General features: G+C 36.5%; 1 protein-coding gene across 1 annotated transcript in view; it reads right to left on the reverse strand.

Moving 5' to 3' along the window:
• Positions 1–530: 530 nt before the first annotated feature.
• Positions 531–25,673, reverse strand: part of TUSC3 (tumor suppressor candidate 3) — a 131,222-nt gene continuing 106,079 nt past the window's right edge. The window contains exons 7-10 of the mRNA XM_054203418.1: positions 25,259–25,322; positions 11,751–11,825; positions 9,319–9,409; positions 531–871 (exon numbers count right to left, since the gene is read on the reverse strand). Of these exons, the coding sequence (XP_054059393.1) occupies positions 856–871; positions 9,319–9,409; positions 11,751–11,825; positions 25,259–25,322 (246 nt within the window). The 3' untranslated portion in view covers positions 531–855. The remainder of the gene's footprint in view (positions 872–9,318; positions 9,410–11,750; positions 11,826–25,258; positions 25,323–25,673) is intronic.

Consider the following 25,673-nt stretch of genomic DNA (forward strand, 5'->3'; position numbering starts at 1 on the left):
GCTGTAACTCCTGTTCCAAGAGACTCATCTGTATTGCTTTATAAATATCATTCAGGAAAATACATTCCTTCTGCTGCCACTTATGAAAAAAAAAGCGTGTTGTGGATTACAAAATATTGTTGCCCCTCATCCTCCCATTTTGCCACCAGAGTCAGTTAAAAGGATCTGAGTTCAGACAGATCTAAGCCTTCTTGCCTTCAAGATTCCACAAGCCATTTTGAATTGCATCCTTTGGCATGAGAGATATGAATGCGCAATGTGGGTACTCCAAATACTGCTGAGCCGGGAAAAGAAGAAATCCAGGATGAAAATACATAGAATATCATTTTATATTAACAGCTCAACATGTCTGAGGTGATCAGAGACTATATATGCATACACTGTTTCAAAGCAAAGAGATGGCAAGCAGTCATTAACTTATAGTTTCCACCACGGTATTTCTTTTCATCGTAGTTGAAGAACCAATGACATTTTGTTTGGTTCTAAAACACATCTCAAAACCTTATAACGAGCTTCAGGTGAAAAATCTTGGCAATATCTTCTGGATTCATATACTAAAGTTAATGAAGAAGACTTAAACAGAAGTCCATTATAATGCAATTTATTTGAACTGTTGAACACACTATATTCATAACTTTTTAACACTTCCCAATGAGGTGTTTACTGTATGTTTCTATAAATTACGCATTCATTGCATAAAACTGCATTCATTTCTCTAGCAGCATACTATATAAATTATCACAAAAACAAATGAACCAACAAAAGATTCTTGAATACATGTAACGTTGGTGGGCAGATAATATCAGTTATAGCTTATCTTCATGGTAAGCAGCTCTAAATGAATCCCTCTTGAATTCATTTAATTAAGAAGCTGAAAAGAAAGAAAACATGATTAAATGCTGAAAAATGCATATAAAACATAGCATCACAATTATTTGAAAAGAATAAACACGGACTTCAAAACATTCATTTGAAAAGTCATTTGACATTTGTGTAATAATCTCTTAAGTTTTTATATTTCACTTAGTAATTACTAAGCAAGCATGAAAGTTATCAAATAAAACTTGAGTGACTGAAACTCAATTTGCCTATTTAAAAAAAATTAAAAGGCAAAAATGCACTGCAAACATCTGTTCTCTCTAATCAAGTTCTGCATCTGCTCTTACTACTTAAAGTGAGAACAACCTCTCCCAGGAGACTTTTCAGATTTATTTAAAACATTCTTCCTTTACTGTTGAAGTGGCCCCAGAGTGGGGAGGGTATGGAGGACCTGGCAAGGCTCTGAAGGGTTGCAGAGTTTGAATTCTTAATATTTTAATAAGTTAAGAAGTTTCAGATGACACTGCTGTTTCTTTACCCCTGGAAAAAAAGTTTCTATTTTTTAAAACGTTAGATATATATATTGTGTGTCACACCTTTCTAAATACTTCACCAAAGAAGAGGCATCTCATAAATTAGGAAATGGGAACACAGAGAGAAAGACTTGTGCGTGACTATAGACTGAGTTAACTCTACAAACCCAATAAAGTACTGAATGGAAGGGCTTCTTCACGACCTCTAGGTTTGCGTGAAAGGTCTTTCCTTATAGACATGCAGCGTGCGCTAGCATACGCATGCTGTAGCAATTCCATCAGTTTTCCATTGATGGTGTAATTAATTAATCATTACAAAACATAAATACGAGTGCCATAAGCTTAAAAGACTGCACCAGTATAAAGATGTTCCCTGCTGTAACAAGTTGACAAGCTCATTAGGCAAGACATACAAAGCAAGGAAAAACAGATGGCAACTGGCTGGGTGCTAGAGGGTGAAGCGATTGTTGAAAGGGAAAAGCTCGCAAGAGCAACTGCACGAAGAGGAGAGTCGTAGGGTGCCGAGGGGAGAAGAGAATGTTGAGCGCGTGAGCCTAAAAAAGCTAACCCAAGTCTAGGAGAGCTGTGTAAGGTGATGTATAGGACAGAAAGAACAGAGAGGAGAGGAGAGGAATACTGGTAATGAAAAAGTGTGGGGGAAAGAGTGTGAAGGGCTGAAGATTACAACAACCAGGCCGGTAGCATTGATAGGCTCAGGAGCGGGAGAAGACTGAATGATAGAACAGTAGGAAATATAAATACGGCAGGGTTTTGGTTAAATATGCCACTACCATATCTATTGTTCCTTTCTTTCTATCTGCAGCAAACTGAATCTTTAGCAGCTAAGAGACGTGATATGGAATATAATGTAAACACTGAAAGTCATCTGGAAGTTATAAAACAAGTTTAAGAGGCTACATACACAAAGAAGGAGAAAGCCTAGGGCGGAAAACCACAAAAAGCCAAAACACCATAAAAAAATCATAAACCAGAGAGCAGCCAAAAAGAAGGGGGTGGGGGGGAAGGGTTTCTGAAAAATCTAGAATAACAAATTGGACAACATCAGCTGGGGTAGGTCTGCAAAAAGAAAGAAGAAACCCATGTCCCTTTACGCAAAGTAGGGGAAAGCAGAATAGGAAAGGATGGCCAAACTGTGCCCTTCCAGCCAGTAAGTAACTGGAAACAGATAGAATAGGCAGGAGTAAATGGTAAACTAAGACTTACAGGAAAGCCATAAAAGCAAAAAGAGGCATGATTAATGGTGGCAATCACAGCAGGAAGGTCCTGCTCACAGAAGAGCATGTAAACTGTTTGCCACAGGAAAAAGCACACCCTTTGTAAGAGATCTGCTACGGGGCCAGACACCTGGAATTCAGATCTCCTGTTCTTTTAAGGATAAAGGACTAGAAACCAGCCCTGAATGTGGACGCTTCGCATAGAGAGGAATTTGGAGGCCTGTGGAAATTCATGAATTCAGTGTGCTGTTGGAGCAGACAGACGGAGCTGTTTTGCTTTCCATTTCAACGGGCAGCTTCCTTCTGAAGAACGCGGCGTCCAACCCATTAAGAGTAGAAGCATAGAAAATGCAACACGTAAGACGCTTTGTTTTGACAGCTGTGTATTATTGCTTTCCTGTCTTTTAAAATAATCCTGATTTCTGCCATTTTGAAAAAGGAGCCTATTTTGCTGACCTCTACAGACCTGAAGGTGAATCTTGGTGTTTATCAGAAGTAGATTTACCAGTTCATAAACTTTAGGTGGATCAGTTTAATTATGCATGAAGTCAACATAAAACAGATGAACACTTGTTAGTAGTGCTCACATTTATTAATAAATTTAATTTAATTTTATATGTCTGTAAACACTATTTGTTCTACATACTAATATTTTACCAGTATATTTCCAAGAAATAACTATTCCATTTTATTCACTCACATTTAATTTCAATTGATGAATATTATACGGGATTTCTTTACTGAAACTAATTTAATTACAATGAGGGTAGACGTTTCTTATATGGTGTATATAGTGAATGCAAGGAATTTTCAAGCTCTGGGGCATCTTGCAATTTGTCTGTTCTTGTTGCATTGACCGTTTTTCTCTAAGCAATGAATGAATACTTCATGTCTGACTTAACATTTATGGGGTTTTTTGATGAAAATAAAGCATCTTTTATTTATCTTGCTTTCCTGCAGCTTAGTTCATTTTCTCTGCTAGTCAATACAGAATACGTATTTTTCCATTCTGCCAATACATAGTTCTGAAGGCTGATTATTTTTTATGCTTTAACTAAAAACTCTTCACATTACTCTTTTCAATAATACCCAAATACAATGGCCATAAAGGATAATGAAACACTCAACTGCAGGTACAAAAAAAATCTTTTAAAAGCTACTTAATGCACGCCAGTTAATGAAACCTTATATGAAAACTTTGTATTTGCAGGTGTTCGTATCATTTAAATTCAGATTAAAACAACAGCAAATGCACACTTGAAAGGACAATTGGAAGTGTCAATGATAATGAAACGGTGCTAAAAGTTTCATCCAGAAAACAAAGGAGAAAAGAGAACACAGAGCAATTAATAAGTTTCAGCCAAAGTTAAAAAAAAAATAAAATTGAGAAATGTTTTTAAATGTCAGTAAAGAGTGGATAGGACTTTTGCTGTCTGTCCTCTTAAAAAAACCAGTGTTACAAATATTGATGTTCCTAAAATTCTCAGTAAAACACTACTGTGCTAGTGTACTGATGTCTTCTGCTTTGTTCTTACCATCCTTCCTCATTCTTTTTAATTCTCTGTGCTTTTTGTATGGAAAGTGCCTAAAGTGAGGTTTCCAGAGAACCCTACAAGCTCTTTCCTGATCAGCAAAACTAACTCAAGAGTTCGTGATTTTGGCTTATAGTTAAGAATAGTCTCTCTGTCATTCCCATGTGTACTAGTTGAGAGTGTTGATATAATGAAATTTTATTGCTCAATCACTGACTGTCTGATATTTAATATATCACTTATTCACTTTAAATACTGAGGTGAGAAGGCTTCCAAAAAATATTCTCTTGGATATATCAACACTCTTGTCTTATGCAGAAAGCATTATAAAGGGGAAAATGTTCAACAGTGGAAAATAAAATTATTGCATTATCTTTCAACAGTTAATGAGAGCAATTAAAACGAAAGCTTTAGCAAAATGAAAAATTTCATCTAGCTCCCATAAAAAAGGTGGATTAGTACAGGCATGAATAAGCCCTGCCATGGTAAAAATGGCTCTAGCAGAGAGATTTGTTACATGCTAACTCATCCATCACAATTGTGTTCGCTCAGTAAGTAACCTTCATGATGACCTCCATTTTGCATCACCTCTCCCATTCCAACACTTTATTTTATACGGGTATTTCATCAGGATATTAATTAAACCATTTTTTCCCCCAACCCTAGCCTTCAAGAAGAATATTCTGTGGACAGAAGAATCAAAAACTTAATTGGAAAATATCTGAAGTGGATGAAAAAAATGTAAACAAAATGTTACTCCCCCTTCCTACATACATGCCCTCTAAAGAGCACACTCTTACCTGGCGCTCCTCTGGACACTCTTCTGTTTGTCACAGAAATTAACAATGACAATGGCACTACCAGGGTCAAAGAAATAACAGCCTTCCCAGCACTTTTGTTTATGCACATTAGAAAAGGAAATAACAGTTTTTCTCCTGTTTTTGACTTCTGCTTCATGTCTATCCACCTCTGTTTTGATTTATTTTCACTACGTGGAGGTCACTGGAGAGAAAGAGGATGCACAGCAGGTTGTGTTACTGTTTCAGTTTTCATCGGTGCATGCTGCTTCGTAGAGGACTTATTTGGTTGTTCGGTGCCAGAGAACAGAAATAATTTAGTATATTTGAATTTATTTTTTTTAAGTAGGACAGTGAAGTTGATGCTTGAGCTCGTGCATATAACATTAAAACAATTTCAGTTTTATTTAACTGTTGCTGTAGGCATGCCAACATAAATATTCTTTCTTTTTTTCTGATAGATTATTAGTATGCATTGCTGTTAGTATTGTTAAAGGCAAAGCTTTACTAGCCTGAGGACAATTTATCACATAAAGACTGATAGTTTCAAGGTGAAATCTACAACCAGAGAAAGTAAAAACACAGACATATTTCACATCTTAAGATATATCTACTCTGGGGTCTATTGATGGGACGCAGAACTCCTAGGAAGATCCTAACGAATTCAGACAAAAAGATTAACGTATATCGGCATATATGACTGAACTTAAGATGCAGGATATTAAATTAAAGGCAGAAAGAGAAAATAACAGAGTCCTCCTTAGTTCTCCTTAGTGTTCTGCACGTTCACTTCATTAAATTCATAAGAACTATACACCTAAACCAAAAAAGGCTTCTCTTAAGAAACACTATGGCACAGTCATGAAGATTAGACGGTTGAGATCACTGAAGTGCCAAAGAATCAATAGTACATTTATTTACAATAATGCAACAGAAAATGGGGTCAGAGCTACCCGAGAGACCAAGAGAAACCGGAAAGATTCAACACTGGAAAGGACAAGATAAGTAAATTACACATTTGGGAAACCAGCAAATGCAACTTGATAATGGCAAAACAAAAGGATCAGTTCTAGTGACCGTTTCCAGTAATTCTGCATTGAGTGAGGATTTAAGATAGAATGATTAACTTACTCCCATGAAAACACGAAGAATCTAAGACAGTCCAGGTAAGCCTGTAAGATCTTGCTTAATGCTGCAGGAGCAGTAACATTACAAAAACCCCAAAGAAAACTGCCTAACACTTAGCCAGCTATTAAATGTTTCTCATGTACTTATGCATCCATAGGGTTCATTCTTTTATGAATTTACTTGATGGGTGTTATTAATTAGTAAGTTGTGATATTGAGTCTACTTAGCTCCTTAAGACAGAATTTGGTTTACGGATCTAATAACTCCCTGTTGTGGTTGTCCTCAAACCAGGACACTCCTTCACAGTAACAACATGATGCAGCACTATCTCATTTTAACAGGATTGTGATGAATCATTCTTTTCAGCACTATCCTGGATTTCTTTTATGTCTTTCTTCACTAGCTTTAGCTTTAGCTACTAACAGGTGCACTTTTTTCCCATATGCATTGCATATCAAACTAAATTTCTTGAACTTAAACTTTTAATAGAATTTAAGATATTTCTTTTCCCCCTCCCTCCCCACCCCTTGGTTCTTGATGTCCTTATTCTTAGCTGGGGTACTAACCAAGGAGTACAAATCTACTTAGGGCTCCAACTTCTGCTAGATATTCCAAAGAAAAGATGTCTGATATTTCACTAAATACCTGTTCAATTGTGGGGGGAAAATCCCATAAAATCCATGCCACCCAAAATTTACAGCAAACATATTAGCAAGAAAAGAGGGAAACCCCCTACATTACTTAAATTAAGATTCTTAAAGCTTACAATACAGCCAGATATGTAGTAGACCTCAGCAATTAGGTCTGCAATAACATCAATGGTATTGTGTAGGCATGACAACTCACAGAGCAGAGTCATACTCACAAGGCACTGTTTAACCTCAGACATCCAAAGTATCATACAGCTGTCAGAGAACCCTAGTACAAACATCCACAAAAGCCATGCAAGGTCTGGAAATTGGCACAGTCATGTAAGCCTGTTGTTAACAGGTGATAAGAACATTCCTAAGATGAAAGAACTAAAAATGAAACTGGTACAACCGTCGGGTTTTCTTGAGTAGCTGTTAAATTGCACGGCAAGAAACACAAGAACAACAACAGCTTTTTTGATATTAGTAAACTCGTTACGAGAAGATGCAAGTGAGCTCAGACCATGGGTTGACGGTCTTTGGCAGTGCTACTCAAGTGAGCTTATGAGCTGCAGATCACGTTCATAATTCCTTCTTCTTTTAAGTTTAAGACTTAAGCACTTAATGGGAAGTAAGAATACTTCACACTTAGGAAAATGGGGTCCTGCCTTTCACCCCAAGTCAGTTGAGCTAGAAGGTAGACAGACTCCAGAGAGGATGCTGAGAGGCTGTACAGAGTATCCCAGGTGGCAAACTACTAACTCCATACTGATGAAATCTTGCAGTACGATACTATTGGGCCCTTTACAGACCTCTTTCCTTAGCAGAAATGAGTAAAAAGCAGGAGCACGCCTTCTGTGCATATTGCAAGGGGAAGAGTTTCCTTGGCTTGAGCATGATGTTATTAAATGCTAAAACTGATCTGAGGTGATCTAAACTAAATGCCAATTAATCTGCAGACCAAGCTCAGTAAAAAAGAAAACAGTTCTAAAGTCCTGCAGCAAAAAATAATAGAAAAATTTTATGTATTAGTTCAAATGTCAGCTCTAAGTTGGCTTCGCAAGGCTGAGTCCTCACTAGTGGAACATAACTCAGAATATAAAGCTGGCTGCTGCGCTAATCACAAGACCTAGTCATAGAAATCAGCACTAAGAAATATCTAGGAAAAACTGTAGAAGTATTCCTCACGTGACCCATGAACAGTGGCTGTAAAAACAATAGAACTGTTAACATTAATAGATATAGTTCTTTTGTTCTCTACTTACTTCAAAATGTAACTTTCTGAATCTGTTGTAATAATAGTTTCCCTTCAGTATGTATTAGTTGACATTTCATCATGCCAGATCTTTCAGAAAACGTTACTGTATCTACATTGCAACACACACGTCATCCACTTACTCTCCCATACTATTCTGTGAAGGATTAGTCTACTGGTTTATAGAAACCCATTTCACTGGAAATAAGGAAAATCTCAACTTTCACATGCACTGTGGCCAACTAGAGGGGGGAAAACAGCACTCGTGCATATTATCTCTATTGCAAAGCCTAGCATAGCATGTTAAGACTATGTCAACTGTATACATATATATTTATGTGTATATATATCTCTCCACAGGAAAAAAAAAGTTAAAAAGGAGCACAGGCTGAAGGAATAGGAAGAACAGCATAGTTTCAAATAGGATCAAAAGTCAATGGAACAAAATTGCTAATGCCGGAGAACAGAACAATAGGAAAAGGACTCTTCCTCATTAAAAGTATTTAGCCTTCCTACAAAACAAAGCTTTGGGAGAGAAAAATCAACAGGTCTCTGTTTTGTTCCACAAACTTGATGACTCGGGAAATGTCACTGTATTGCTTTTACCTCAGTAGCCCGGTCCATCATTAGCACTGAAGATTTACTGAATTGCACCTTTCCCATTCCTCTAGTTAGACTTTTTCATTTCTATCTGAAAATGGTACCAGGATCACAAGAAAATGCTATGGGCCATCTGTTCCTGACAGGCTATTAAATATATATATATAAAAGATCAGCAAGAAGATGGGAATCAGAAGTCTAGACTGCCTCTTGTAGGTGACCTCCCAGCTGAAAGCATCTACCTACAAAAGGCAAGAACTCTATTTTCTTTAATATTTTCCTAACTTTTCTGCTTGTCAGACAAATTTTAATGGTTTAATTGACAGCTGTAGATATAATTAATAAAGACTATAACCTTTTCTTTCCTCTCTGGTGTGGCTGACAAGAGAAGAGGGTACTGTTAGTGATAAATCATAGCTCAGCACTGTACACTAGTTTGGTGGTTTTGTGCCTTGTCTTATGTACCTCTTAGTTATAAAGACACACAAATAAATATCTAATAAAGGTTTATAAATTCAAGCACATATTTTCTTTTGCATTTTTCATGGGGCACTGCGTATGCCACACGTCTGTGCTCAAACCCGTTTAACTCGTCTGCATTAACAGTCACGTTAACAGCATTAGATTTCCAGCCCTTTTTGGTTTGCTTCAATTAATGACCATTCTTCCTGCTTCCTCCTGCTCTCATAGACTTCAGTGGTAAAAATTAAAGATTGTTTACCTGAAAGCTATTCTTAAACTTATACAAAGCTGTTAAAATCTAGAAGATGAGAACTTAGTGAGAGCTTACCTGTACGGGTAGCCATGGTATTTGGAGCGGAATATCGACAACAGGAAGCTGAAGAAAAAGACCACCAGACCCAGGCCTACCAGACATATTACTAGAAAGAAAATAACTTTGTTTATTAGCACATAAAAGATTTAAAACTGGAATCTCTACAAACAATATTCTTTATGTCAATCATTTATGGAAAATTTTGACACAGTTAAATACAAAAATGTTACTGCCTTGACTACTGATGCCCACTATCTTCTGACAGGATTTCAAACACATATGGAAATAATATTTATGGTAATTAAGAAAAAAATAACTTGTCAGTGGGAATGTGTTTTCAGGAAAAAAGAGCAGCAATTTGCAACTCAAATGTATGTGGATGCAAACACCTTACTGCTGATAATGGATTTCATAACCTTGTAAATTATACATACCAAGCAATGTAATTTCAGGTATTTACTTATTCTTTTTGGAAAACAAATTACATTTAGAAAAATATCGCTTGACTAACGGAATCGTGTTGTCTCTAGCCAACCATCTAAGGCTGAAGTAACAGCAAAGGCAGTTTAGCAATTACTTTATCTAGTTTTTCATGGCTAAAACATTTCGCTGTTTTAAGTTCCAAGGCCAGTAGCCAAATCACTTTTTACACTGAACTTGACAGCAATATCTTTAGGTTTTGAACACAAATAATAATGATGCAGACCTTCTGAGAGCATCCAGATGCAAGCGCTTTGAGCCTTTTCAGGCAAAGAATGAATTAGCAAAGTAAATGCTTAAATTAGCAAATAAAATTTGGAACACCAGTTGTCGCCCTGTGTAATAATAGCATAAAATCTTTTTGATCATGATAGCTCACTCAATTGCATGTAAATAAATAAAAATAAAAGGTAACACACTACAAGCTGATGCATATAATTGAGATGCAGCTCATCTACATGAGAGAATGTTTTGGTCCTAGTGAACTACTTTGATTTTAAAAGCTTGTCTTCTTATACTATTCATACTTTAGCCAAACCTTTGCTATTTAATTGCAATATTCATGCTTCAAAAGTGTGCTGGCTTTGAGCAAAGGATGAGCAACCATGAAGCCAGGCAAACTGACAATGTCGCATTTTTTCATTAAAACCGACCATGTGGAAACCGACATATGTCAACTGAAATACAAAATTTCTGCAGTTATTTTGAGAAAACTTGCCACGTGCAAATCTTATAAACACACTTCATTATAAAGAAATCACCACGCACAAATATGCTTTCAAAGCATGGATGAATAAATTGCGAAGCAAGTGCGAGGCAGGTACATGGAAAGCATTCACATAATGGCCACAAGCAGAAGAGAGTCTGAAGCTGTACTGCAGCCCACTGGTATTTCGCTGTGTCCATCTCCATGGACATGATCTCAATCACAATCTAAGATCATATTCCAATTAAATTCATGTCACTGTCTCTTTCAAATCAGTATTAAAGCCACATACTGTAAAAAATATTCAGAATTAAATTATACATCTGCAGCTCATCGAAGGAGACCCTCAGTAGAGATCTCTAGCCAACATTCAACTTGCTGTTATGAAGAATTATAGAATGATTTTATAGAAAACAGTTGGCCAGCCCTAACTGCAACACTGTTATTATATAGGAGAAGCTGAAGAACTGATGTAGAAAGAAAGGGGAAGCCACGTAACAAGTCTGTTATCTTTCAAAGGTCTTCAATGCCTTATAAGAAAAAGTGGCAGGGGATAGGAAAAAAACATACAAAAGATACAAAGGCAGATGGGCATATTTGTTTCAACCTATGTCATACTCCATAAAAGTTTGTTCGGCATAACAGGAAGTTTAAACCTGGACAAAATACTTTCATATTGTGTGTTTATGCAGCTCATTGCATAAAATCTTGCAAATATTCTGAACGACAACAACCTTCAGAAATGCATACATCTTGCACTTTAGGCTAAGAATCTTTAAACATTACAGATTAGGATATGTTCTGTGTTACATCTACTGGGCTTTCACCTTCCTCTGGAGACATGATGCTGGCAAAGTCTACCAAGTAAAAGAATTTTCACACTCCTTCGGATGTTGTCATCTTAAATGCCTCAATGAATTTTGAAAACAATGTTTTGAAACTCTTATTCTTTATGTCACTGACTTTCAACATAATTCAAGAGCCAAAAAGCATTTATGCAGTATTACGCAGTGACGCAGTGGAGATACTGTGTCAAGCTGTACCTCGGCTGAGTATGCTTAAAATATTTTTTTACTCTTACAACTTCATGTGAATGCAGTTTTATCAACAGAATTTTTATACTCTCCTCTTCTGCACCTTAAAAAAGGTAAAGATTGGTTTAAGGTAGAGACCTTCTGAACACTTAATCAGATACGCATTTGTCATTTCTCAATGTCTTCTAATTTTCTCAATATTGTCTTAGTTGTACTAAATAACTTACTTCTCCTTTTTCCAACGTCCCCTTTGGAGGTAGCAGCTTCATTCAGGAGTACCATTCCCATGGTGATAGCAGCATCTGTATCACCATTGTCAAGGAAAACAGCAGATGCGTGGATACCTCAGAAAGCCACAAAGGTACATCTAGAGACTAAAGCTTTCAAGTTGATAAAATGAAAGAAAGTGTTTATACATAAAACTGTGCATCGCAATCTGTACTGTACCAACACACATCTGGCAAAAATGTGCAGTAAGATTTTTCTTTGTGCATTCTAGATAAAAAAGGAAAGAAGGGTCAAAAAGCTTTAAGGGACAAGTCGTCAAGTTGGACACACAAATTTTGGACAGTTATGGAAATAGCTATTCCCCAATATCTTACAATATTCTGTATATTGGTAGTAAAGGATTACAAAAAGGAAAACTATAAGAACTAGAAATCACGTAGTGGTATTGCACACAATTCATTGGTTATTTGATGCGAACTGAAGCAATTGCACTGCTTTATCTTCCTCTGCTTTTAGATAAGACATTAGCTCCCTCTTTAGTGTCATATTGCTTAACAGTTTAGCAGAGAAACATCTCAGAGGCAAAGTCCTCCATCACTTTCAGTGTTTTGTTGTCTCATTATAACTGTTACAAATGTGAACAAGTACATAATGATAAAACAATTTAACTAATTTAGCAAGATCTTAAACCATTCACTTAATTGTTTATTTGAAACTGTATAAACAAAAAGGAACGGTTACCACTGTGCACAACATCTGTTCTGGAGAGGAGGCTGAACGCCTTACTGAAGCAGGAGTGCATCACGGGAGCTATATCTCACAACTTCAGGAAACACCAACTTCACCAGAGCTAGCTGATTCTTGAATAAGGTTGGATTTTTAAGCATTACTTACCCCATGGCCAGGTAGCAGGATGACTACAAACTTTAAGAATGAGAAGATGTTTCTCTTTACGCACACAGATAATGCACAGGAGATACTTCAAAACATGCTACACCCATAAACAACATCTGCATCCTGTAACATTATACTTGCACTAATCCTATCAACATTCATGTTAACATTTTTCATGTTAGAAATGTTGAAAATTAGACCAAAATCCTCAAAGACATCAAAAATCTCAGTTATACACTTTGAATTAAGCTGAGCCTGAGCAAAAGGATTTAGACGTGTCAACACTAACATCATCACACTTCATCAGAGATTAGCAGCCTGATTCAGATTTGAGACTTCCAAATTTCATACACACAGAATGACAAAAGTCAAATGAAGAATAACAGGATTAACAAAAGCAAACGATGGTGAACAGAGGCAGATGCCCACCTCACCCAGTAGGCGACATCAAGGAAATACAAATTTTAACACCACCTCTTCGATACACACATCTACCTACAGTCCTAATTAGACACTCATTAGAAAGACACTAGTAACCCAAAGGACTTTCTCACATGTGCCCACAAGGTATAAAGCATAGGGTCATTCTTATGAATAAATGGTTGTACTCAAGTTTTCCAGAACCTTATTACTGGACTTGACAAAATCTTAAAAAAAAATTTTCACAAAATATTGGAAAAAAACCCCAACCCTGGAATCCATGAGACTATGCAAATTGGAAGGGAAGGCAAAAATCACTGTCTAAAAGTTCTGCCTGTTGACATTCAGATTAATGAGCATAAGAGACTGGAAATCTCTTGTGCTACTAAACTACTTTAACTGAATCATGGCAAAAAAACCCAGCCCCAAGTTGTGAGGGTAACTCACCACAATCTCTCGGAGAAATGCTACTTTTTGCAGAGGTTTTGGACTGCTTTGTAAATGGAATTTATTTGCTTGATTATCTCATGCAATATTGCACATAATGTGGTCCTTTGCTATTTCCCTTACCGGGTTCCTTCTGAGAGAGAAACAAACCAACCAACCACACACTAAAAAGCCATTTGGCAGACAACCATTCTGTAACTTAGTTCCGATTTTCTTAACAGACCATGAGTTCAATTCACTTTTCTTACCATCAGGAAGATCAGTCTCACAAAAGTAACCGTTTGCTCTGCAACTGAGAATTTTAGATTTGTGACCAGCTGAACTGTGCTGATTTTTTTTCCTCTTTTTCGGAGTCTCACATCATTACCCCTAAAGCTTCCCTCACATTGTCACTACTTTTGCTCCGGTGGTTGCTTTCTAACTTGAGTCCTCATTGTTGCGCTTTCAGCCTCACTGGCTGCATTTTAGCTCCAGTGACATCAGCTTCATAACTTCACACTCTAACACTGAGCACGTCACTTGCTCTGTGATGTTGAAGTAAAAATTCAGTCTTAACCGAGTTGCGAATTCAAGGCAATCATTAGCTTTTTACCATAGAATATACAGTTCAAGCTATTATTTGTCGCTCCTGTTTCTAACATTGTACGTTACGACTTTACACTATTCTGATATTCTGCAAAAGAAAGCAAGAGTCCTAACCCTGAAAATAATCTTTTACAGCAACATATTTCTCTAGCAGTGCAGAATTTAAAGTTTTGGCAAGTGGTTACTTCAACAATTTTCCATCTGCAAAAAATGAGATGGCATCGGAAGATGTACTTATTTTCTAATTCCTGCTTATCTCCCTCACTATGAATTATGAAACTACTCTGAAAAGATGAGGGGAATGAGGCACTCAGATAAACTCAGATAAATGGCTAGCAAATGTTTTAAATTCAGATGCTCATGTTTTCTGATAAATGTATCCCTCTGTAGCAATTTTTTTCTGTGTAAATCCAGTTATATGTCTTAAATTTGGAATGATTTCACTTTTACATAGTAAACTTCTGCTCCTTTTCCCAGCTGATACATGCTTTTCATAGAAATTGATAACATATTTTATTTAGTCCGTGCTTTTGAAAAGGGCCTGAATGTTTTGATACCTGAAGAAAAACAGTTTTAAAGTCAGATGAAAACCACGGTGATCATAAAAATTTGTAAGGTTATTCAGAAAACGATGAGCAGTAACAGAGCATAATATTTAGCCCTGCAAAAATCAAGATGCTGATCAGAAGTATTAATAAAAAACGCACTGCTAAGCCCAAAATAGAGAACAAACCAAAAAAGATTGTATCAATAAGGTCCAGAATGATAGATATTTCACAAACTGAAAGTGATTACCAGTAAATTCTGGATACTTTTTTTATTATAAAATAGATATTATTAAATAGAAAATATTATTAAATAGAAAATTTAATGACCGTTAATTCCAGCCAGAAAGTCCAACAGGAAGAAAACCTGATAGTTCATAAGTTTATTACTGTGATTTATATATAATTTATATCTTTACTTCACAAATTTAGTCCTACATAGCAGTGAGTGGGGAATAAAAAGAGAGAAAATAGGTTGGCAAACACTTCTGTGAACTTTTGGTTTTTTTACTTTTGTGAAAAAAGGTTAGTGGTCTCCTTCATACTCTGCTGCATTTCTGCCAAGAGTGCAAAATCTGGTATTAGCGTTATACACATAAAAAACCAACTACTTTCTAGTTGCAGAGCATGCAGTTCCTTAATAACACACGAGCAAGAAAAAAACGAGGGAACAAAATATGCATCCACTCAAGTCTGTGCTCAGTTTACTGTTAACTCCAATGGGGACAGATTCTCACACAAACTTTTGAAACGTCTGGTTCACTTTATCAGCTGTTGAACATAGAAAAGCACGTGTATTTTTTTGTGACGAGTAATATGATCAACAGGAAGATCTACGGTGTTTTGTCTTTCCTTTTTAGGTTTTTTTTTGGCTGAGGGATGATGATTAGAACATAAGAAATTCTTTACTGGACCCTTATGAGTGGACATTTTGCTACCTGAGAGAGATACTTGTCTTAACTTTTTCCTACTAATACTTAAGCCTCTAAAATATCTGCTATAATTTCAGAAACACTGACCACATTGCAGGTTCTTTATCTGAACCATTTCAGGTTGGATTTAACTTTCAATTTGTATTTGAAAAATCTGAGCATAACATGCATTCCAGTCATCCTATTTAGGAAGTATTCTTCAGCTATGTGCGGTTCTTGAAAACAAGGAATTAGCCACTTTTCCCAGCTTGAGGATCTGATTTTTTTATCATAAGTTGAGGAAACTAATCAAGACAAAAAGTATGGTTCTGCAATGAAGTATGCCTCACAGGGTTTTTTTTTCAAGACATTGTTGCTTTGGTTTAGGAAACAATGAGCAATGATTCTAATATTCCATTTATGTTAGTCAATGTGCAATCACTTCTCATTTAGACCATAACCATCCCAGTGGATGATTCCACAGGCCCTGAGGGCTGAGGATGGAGGCACATCTGAGATACCAATCACTGTGTGTCTCGTCTCAGTGAAGAAAGATGACTCCTAACTCCAAAGTCACAAAAGTGGAGCACAGTCTGAAAATGATTTATTTGAATATGAATTGAATTGAAGCATGAATTGCACACAATCAAGATGTACTTCAGTATTTTTTAATGGCCTAAATTCCAGTTGTACTGACAATCACAATAACCCTGAACATTCTTTCAGCTTAAAACCTTCTGGTTTCAGCTACACAAAATGGCTTCTCAAGAATTTTAGGAATTGTTACATGAGTCTTGGCATTGGAGTCCCCCTCAACTCCTTGAAATACTCAGTTCACAATGGTGAGGTAGCTGGAAGTTTGCATTTCAACCATATAAACGCCAACCAAACTACACCGCTCTCCTTTTTGATGCTTTTTCATCATTTTAACAGAGCAGAGAACCAATTTGATACTAATACAGAATCTCCTATAGTGAAAAAGTTTCTTTATTATTAACTTGATTAGTTTCAGCTTCAAGTTATGAGACTGTCTTTCAAATCCAGAGATAATCTGATGGAACCATCCCTCTTATGATGCTCTCAGACACGTGCGAAAGGAAAGCCCATACAAAAGCTTGAGGAGAAGACGACGACTCTGGAATCCATTTTAATTCAACTGCAACAAAGTAGCGTAAAGATACCTGACAAAGTTGGTGCTAAATCACTAATCAAACATTCAGGGCTTTTCAGCCCAATTTACATCCTAAATATTCATATTGGTGTCACCTTTTAGGATGACCTAAAAAAAAACCAACAAAAAACTGGGGAGATGATTTTTACATTTCTTATTTATGACCTTTTGGCATTTCAGAGTTAGTCTCGTGCATCTCACAAATTCGCATATGTGGTTTGCCACTGTACCAAATAAATATTTTTTTCTAACCTTATTTCTGTTTTATAATTTGATTCTAACATTTTCTTGCTCAGAGACATACAAATTGCAGAAGTACACACCTCTCCAGAACAGGCGGATGTATAACAGTACTGTGGTTTCCTTAATATTAAGCATAACAGAGATTAAAATGATTGAACAAATTTTCCTTAATAGCTTCATTTCTTAACTTTTAAACACAGATACAATGCCTAAAACAAACTATATTTGAGCTATTTATAAGCATTTATGACGCTGTGTCATTTTCTCTCGCTATTCTAACACTTTATTCCAAACACCTACCTTATTTTCAAGCACTTTATTTCAAACACTAGACTGGTTTGAGTATGTTGTCTCATCTGTTTGTTCGCACACACGTGATGCTTCAGCATGCACACACACCATCTCTCGCTTTCTCTAAGCCCCTATAAATCTTTTTAACAACATCACACTTTTTTTTTCTATACCGTAAATCATTGTCAACATGACTCTAGGCTGGCATTATACTTTCCTTCATTATTAAAGATCTGTGCAGTATCTTAATAAACACAATTTATTCTTAGCTGAATGCACTTGAGGACTATTCAATGCAGTAGGATCCAAAAGGTAAAACGTTTAACTTTGGACTACGTTTCTGCATCTTTTAGCCACTGAAACACGTATGTTTCTTAACAATTGAAACAGCCATTATAATTATTAATTGATGCCTAAAGAAACCCTTAAAAATGCTGTTGTCTTCAGCCCACCTTCAGTGAATGCCTCTTGGTCTGTGGACTAGTAGTCAATATTTTAAAAAAATAAAAATGCGACCGTTGCTTGAGCAGCTGACAGCTAAATTTGCTTTGCAGGGGTCTGCACTTCCATTGGAAAATTTTGGAGCCAGAAATGGAAAATTGTTGAAAATCACTGAGCTAGAGAGCTGGTAATTTCATACAGAGGACACATGCCATATTTGAAGGTAATTCACCAAATCCAGCATCATTCAAGTAGCCGATGAAAGAGAATTGTGTTGTGTGTTGCACTGACAAATGCCCAGCTGTAAGTGTCCCTGTTTATCTCACATGCGTCTAGTATCTTTCTAGTATCTTTCTTAAGATAGATACTTTATCTATCTTTAGTATCTTTCTTAAAGATAGATCTTTAGTATCTTTCTTAAAAGGTCATATTATGAATTATTTTAAGGTCAAGCAGTAAGAGAATGAGGTCATGGAAGGAAATCCCTTGATTTTTTTTAGCTATCATCTCCTTATGCTTTGCTACAATTAGGAGTCAGGCAGCCTCCAGAAGAGCCAGCAGAGCCTACGAGATTAACAGAGAACATTGGTGGTAATGCAAGTAAAGAACAGAAAAGGTACAGTATATTTTTTGCTGATTTGGGCATTGATTTCCATAGTTAATTAAGAAGCATGCTTAAATATGCTATAATTTTGTGCTTTTAGTTCTATCTTTTTCCACTGTGGTGTTCTTCCCTTTTTTCTTATCCATAAGATCAAGCATACTAAAACCTTATCTCACCGCTGTAGTTATCGTCATGTCTTCCTTTTATGTAATCTCTGGGGAACACAATTTGATTCCATTATGCATGACTGATAGAGTCTTACTCCCGAGAGCTAAATGAGTATTGTTCTACTGATTTTGCCTCGAAATTTCAGGTTCTTATGCTCAGTGACTTTGCATGAGCCCTACTGACAGACGGAAAGACATCTCCCATTTAACTTCATTCCGTGGTTGAGTTTCCTTACACCAAAGAAGCACTTAATACACTTCATCTAAATTCACTCTGTAGGCCAGGAAATGTCTTTCGTAATAGGTGTCATTTTAATGCCACAGAAAAGTTTGGTCTTTTTCTTTGTAACCAATCGGGTTTCTTTTTCCCTCTCAATCAACATCTTATACCCACCTACACAGCTGTCACATTAAACTCTGCCTTGAGAATTCATATTAACAAACTGGAAAGCCGTTTCCATTTTCACTCAGGTGCGTGTATTTTATCAGCATCAAAGGTCACCAAGTTTAATAGTAATAATGAGAAAGATTATCATGTTAATAGTAACTGCTAATTCCTATAATAATGGTTTAGATTCACGTCCTGTACCACAAGTAATTTGCTTAATAACTGAAACTCTTTTGATAATGATAATGAAAATATTTACTGTAGCTTTTAAACTTTGTAGAATAAAGATTTACTGTTACTGCAAAAGGAAAGAAATATGACATACTACCTTCAAATCAGTTTTATTTCTCAGAGGAATGACATAAAAACTTGATGCAAACGGACGCTCATTAGAAACATTGGTCAGCGTTTACCAAAGGGAGAAATGGAAGAATTGAAGAAATCTTTCAACTTTAACACAGCCTCTCCACCCTTAGTGTTCCTTATCTTTCTTGCTGTATCTTCACACCACCCAAAGCCGTATTTCCAGCTCATCACCACATACTCCAAGGACTGTTCAGTTTACAACAGTCAACACACTCTACCTATCTACTCAACTATATTTACTTACAACAGTAATACTGATTGTGCAGTTTACTTCACATTGTTCCTCTTAGAAAATGGCAGCTCTTAATTCCACAGTTATATCTCTCCTGCCTCTCTGTCTTCTTAATACCTCTGTCCTCCCTAACTCTAGTACGTGTCTCTTCACGAATGTCGCACTACCCTGCACTTTTCTTTTTTTTTAATAAGTACCTGATCATTTCTGCTGACTCTGTTTCGGAGGGTGGGGTGGGGGGGAAGTTCTGGAAACCTTATTTCTGGAAAGGGTTGCAAGAGTAGACACCAGCAGCCTGGAACATCTTCTGCATGAGGAAAGAGTAGGATTTTTCAACTTGGACAGGAGAAAAGAAAGAGAAAGCTATATGGCGAATTCTGTAAGAATCCAATATAGAAGGAAAAAGGAAAGGGAAAAAAAAAAAAAGAGAAATTACTGTTTCCAATGACTTATTAAATAAAGTCACATAATACAGTAATCATGCAAATTATAGGCTAAAAAACATCATAAAGGAGCATGAAAATTCATTGCCATAGAATGTTGTACCATAATAAATTGAAAAAAGGATTAAAAAGAAATAAGAATGTATTAATCGGTGGCTAGGAGCTGTAGTATTCTGTATGCTAGGTCTGGCTCAAAAATCCCTAAAACATTGATAATGGTTGGATGTTTTGTTTTGCACAATCCTTCTCTATTTTTTTAACAGTCACTTATACGCATGGATACAAACTGTGATGATAACTTGAGAAGATGCTAAATTTTATTGTTAAATCATAACGTGCTTAGATATATGCTCTTTTTAGGTGGCAGAATTAGGTATCTAGCCAAAGAGATTGTCTCACCAGGATTACTCATGTGAACAAAGTTATTTGACTGTGTAAATCATGCACTCCTACAGTCCTCAGAGATATTCAAACTCTTAAGAAGGGAAAACCTTGCATTTCAGGCTGCACAATGTCTAGCATGTTGATAGCTCCACATAAGTTACTGCTTTCATATCCATTTAACAGAAAAAGATTGCGGTTTAAATAAAATCTGTTCCATGCTCTTAGTTTAAAAAAATTTTTTTGTGCAGTCTGCCATATTTATTCTATAGCAGTTATACATCCATTTTTGTGACGACTTTTTGATAACTTTTCTTCTTCACAGGGAAGCCCCAATATTGATGTAATTCTACATAACCTCCCAATTATTATGTGGGTAAATTACACCCGGTTGCTTGAAGCAGTGATCATCAGGCTGACGTGGGGATTGATACCATTATATATTACATAAAACTTCCTTCTCGATTGCAAATGATAATAAGGTTCCGTCGCTCCTGGGAAAGAAACCAAAGTTGGTCAACTTCAAAGAAAACTAAAAGCAGATATTTAAAAGACCAGCATGGTTTTATGGATGATTAAACGCAACCTCAAATTAAACTTATACCTAACTGCTATTCAGTATTACTTTTTCTCTGCAAATAAATATTAAAATATTCTCTCCCTGCCAAAAAAAAATTTGTACCTGCCAATCTACGGCTAGGAACGAGCTGTAAAGTAGCATGAATAAAAGCAAACCTCGCCTTTTGTTTTCCTCCTAAGCGATAAAAAAGCTAAAAAATAACGCATCTCATTATTCTACCCCATAGAATGTTCTGTTCCTTTCTGAATTAAAACATCACTGAAGACTCCACTAATTCTACAAGGCTGGCAAAAAAATCCAAAAAGCCAAAACCTTATGACAGACAAGATTGTTATACACAACAGCAGGAGTCACGAACTGCAGCCCGAGAGGTTCAGACTGGACGTTAGGAACAACGTCACTTCTGTAATGGCCCAGAGAGACTACGCAATCCCCATCCATGGACTTTATAAACACTTGTGCTAGACAACCACATGAAGACCAGATTCGATGTTGGCGATAATCCTGCTTTAAGAGGAAGACTGGAGTATCTGATCTTGAGGTCCCTTTCAACCAACATTTATATGATTTCCACGATTATTTCTTGAAGTTAACTGTCCATGACAAGAAAAAGGGGAAGCAAATAACAACAAAACTGATTAACAGTCATATTGTCAGCATAATATAAACCCCTCAAAGTTTCTGAGTAGTAGTAGACTGAAAGTCACAGAAGTGTATAATATAACAGGCACCACCATACCCATCTATGTTCTTTCACTGTTCTCTGCTAGGTGCTCACCCACAAGGACTTTCACTAGCTCAGACACAGTTTTGGATGTCAGCTCTACGTATTTGCTCCATACATGAGATAACAGCCTGTTCCTGAGTGCCATCTGAGTGACTGAGCAGGCATCAGCGTGTCATCACCTCTGGATCAGCTTGAGCACAGGCAACCAGGTACTCTGTGCTGCATTCCTGCTAAGGGGGAAATTGCGTTGGGATGTCAAGCCAGCACTGAGGATTTGGATATATTCCAGTTTAGATAGACCAGATTTCTGTCTTGGCAGGGTGCAGCTAAACTGCTGTGGACTAAAATGCTCCTGGAACAAGAGCAAAGGCAGTGATGCCATGCTACCCTGGAGCTTGACTGGAGTCGGCTCTGTACTCAGCCAGCCCAGTGTCTCCACGTGCCCTGGACCATCAGCCATTTCACCTCAAACGTTGCAGTCTGGAACTAGTTTGGGCAAGTGAGTCTGACAGATCTAGAAATCAACATTTCATAAGGTAAAAAGAATATCAGAGTTACAGTGACTACTTCTTACACGAAGGACTGTTTCTCAGTTTTTAAAAGCCTACTCAAATTTTTATTCCCTATTCTGCAGCCTGGAATTCAGCTTTTTTTTTTTTTACAATAGTTTTACTGATGTAACACTGTACGTGCTGTATTATTACAGTGACTTCCATTTTGCTATTAAGATTTAGTAACCATCTGTTAGGACTAGAACTACTTATTTAAAATATTATAAAAATTTTGGGCATACTATGTATGTAATAGTAACATTTGCTAGTATGTAATCCGTAACATTGTATAGATTTTACTGAATTTAATTTTGCATCCTGTTATAATTGAAACACAATATCTGACACCTTCACAAGTCCTTCTTACCCATGCCCTAATTGTGCAGCTACAGCTCTGGAAAAAACAGCAGATCTCTATCTGGAAATCATCCAGCATACAAGGTAGAATCACTATCTAAAGCAAGTATAAAAATGCAACGGAAATTCGTATTTTCTCATCGGAGGTATTAAAAATCCACTTTGTAGAGAAACACAACATTGCATTTCAACATCTAGCAAGAAGTGACAATCTTGCCCTTGTTCTTAGTACTACAAAGGGAAAAGAAGCAACCAAATGAAGCACGTACATTACCAGCATAGTAATGGCTTGTTTTAAAACTCAATGCATTTTTTAAACTTTAAAGGATAAAGTAAATGTACTACTGTTTATCAATCTGGCATACTTTTTTCTAATTCCCACATTTTCTATCAACATTTCCTGAATAAACAAATAATGAGGCAGCAAAGAAGCAGATAATAATTACTACCAACATGGAAAGCATACAGAAATATTAATTCTTTCAAGCATAACTGTTAAAATCTGTCAAGATTTCATGTCACACTTGAAATTTGCGTGTGAGCAAAAACTCAGCTCAACAGTATTGAGCCATGAAATGAAACCTTTGAGAATTCTTTTTGCAAGTGGCAATGAACAACCTCACTGAAAGGATCCTTTCAGCCAGCTGCTTTAATGTAGTTAGCCAACTTCCCAGTTTAAAGGAGTCTCTGCCAACAAAAAGATATCACTTTCATGCCTGAGTCACACAAACAAAATATGTCGTGAAAAAAAGTTTTGTTTATTTTTAATCTTAGCTGGGTTTTGGGTTTACTTTTCCTGTTCTGAAGCAGCCAAGAGAATTTGTTCTAGATAACAGATTTGTTTAAATTGTGGCAGTTTGGGAAAAGCAAAAAACATTAAAAAACAAACTATGGCTATACAAAAGAAAGCATAAAGATGATACTAATGAGATGCATACTTCTCTGTTATACAAGAAACTTTTAATCTGAAATATAATAGCTGTATTCGTGTACTTTAAAAAAAATGTAGCAATTTTCACTAAACACTAATCACCGAGTTTTGACTTGGCAGTTTCCAGGGAAAGCTATTTATCTTTAACTCTTCCCATGAAAAGGAGCCCAAATTCAGAAATAATGAACAAATAAATGTGATTCCAAAACTTTAATGAATAGAAAGTGATTTTGACACATTAATTAGGCTATGATATAAAACCTGGAGAACTGACAGAATCACAGAATGGCGGAGACTGGAAGGGACTTCTTGAGATCGCCTAATCCAACCTCTTTGCTCGAGCAAGCTGCTAGAGCAGGTTGCCCAGACCGTGTCCAGTTGGGTTTCGAATATCTTCACAGATGGAGACTCTACAGCCCCTCTGGGCACCCTGTTCCAGAGTTTGACCACCCTCACAGTAAGAAGTGTCTTCTTGTCTTCACATCGAATTTCCTGTCTATTAATTTGAGCCCATTGCCTCTTGTCCTGTCAGAGGGCACTACTAAGAAAGTCTGTCTCCTGCTTCTTCATCTCCTCCCATCAGGTATCTACGCGCATTGATAAGATCCCCCTGAGCCTTCTCTTCTCCAGGTTAAGCAGTCCCAGCTCTCTCAGCCTTTCCTCACGTAAGAGATGCTCCAGTCCCTCTACCATCTTTGTGGCCCTTTGCTGGACTTATTCAAGTAAGTCTGCATCTTTCCTGTACTGGGGGGCCCAGAACTGGACATCATATTCCAGTTCAATATGGAAGATTGCATTTAATCTGCAAAATATGATCAGAACTTTGAAATTAAATTTGCAATAGCTATCTGTGGAGAAAATAAGGTTTCACAGGTAGCAAAATTGTTGCCAGGTAAATGAATGTAATGAAGCAAGAAGATATAATGATGAACGATGGCGTTTTCTTTGGATAGTAAATGCTTAAGACAAAGGTAGGTGGGGAAGCCAGAGGAAATGCTGGATGTAAGCCAATGGAACCTCAAGGAGAGAACAAGGGAGTAACAATGATCATCAGACTCAGAGGTGTCAGGCCATTACTTCAAACTGGGCAATGTTACTTTCTTCCTCTTGTTCTCCTTAGAGGAAGGTATCTGTGATGGAATGACTAATAATGGTTAATGGTGACTACAGTTTTCATTCAATAAGCAAAGCTGATTAGAAGCACTGTCGAAAGAAACCAGTTAACATATGAGTTTTTCTTACAGATTATTAAGACATATTCACAAAAAAATTTAACTTGCTCTGACTCAGTAAGATTGAGAGAGTAAAAGTAGGTCTCAGAGTCTTTCTGTGAGAAGACGATGTCACAACAAACGGGACTGGTTATTTGTTTAAAGAAGAAGTAGTAAACTGTTTAGATTAGATGGGGAAAAAAACCAAAACCAAAGACAAATCAGCAAATCAGTAAATTTCAGTATGCTTTCCTTGGCAGTTAGAAGAAATAAAATAATTTTTACGTCAATTTTTTAATATTTATAATAAAGACTGAAAAGAGAAGAAAATTAGTTTCTGCTACTTAAAAGATAACACTAAAAGGAAAAACATTAAAGTTAGTAACCAGGCATAAAAGTAACAAAGGAGATAACAGGTACCTATTAGTAAAAAGCAATGCCAGCTTTACTTGGCAGTAAATAGCAACAACATTGAATATTTATTCAAACATATAGTAAATAGGCCAAAAATACAATACCTGCTCAAAAGTTCAATGATATTCATTGTCAGAGCAATTTTATTTAACAGCACACCGTGTCTCAGCTTGCTTTTTTCCTATTCATCACCAGTTTGAAGGATACTCAGCAGAAGAATAATATGCGATTCTGCAACAAACTGAGCCTGACTGCTTCCGTGTATGTAACTCTGTAAAATAAAAGTGAAAAACAATCCTCTTTAAAACAAAGGAATCCATTGAAAATGGCACAACTGGTTATTTGAGAATCAAAATAAAACTTGTTTTGCAGAACAAATACAGACAGCTACAAGTACACAGTTTATGTGTGTATGTTTAGTAAAAAGGAGTGTTAAAAAAAGCATATTTAGGCAAAGCACACATATACAGTGAATGTAATGTTTCACACTGCTGCTAGCGGGAAATAAAGAACATGCATTTATTTGCTCAGGAGATACAATTTTTGAGAAGGGAGGTGATGAAATCAAGGACGTGCCTCAGCACAGTTTTCACAAAAGTTAAAACTGAACCTTGCCTTTAAA

Source organism: Rissa tridactyla, chromosome 5 (genome assembly GCF_028500815.1).
Source record: "Rissa tridactyla isolate bRisTri1 chromosome 5, bRisTri1.patW.cur.20221130, whole genome shotgun sequence".
Classification (NCBI taxonomy): Eukaryota; Metazoa; Chordata; class Aves; order Charadriiformes; family Laridae; genus Rissa; species Rissa tridactyla.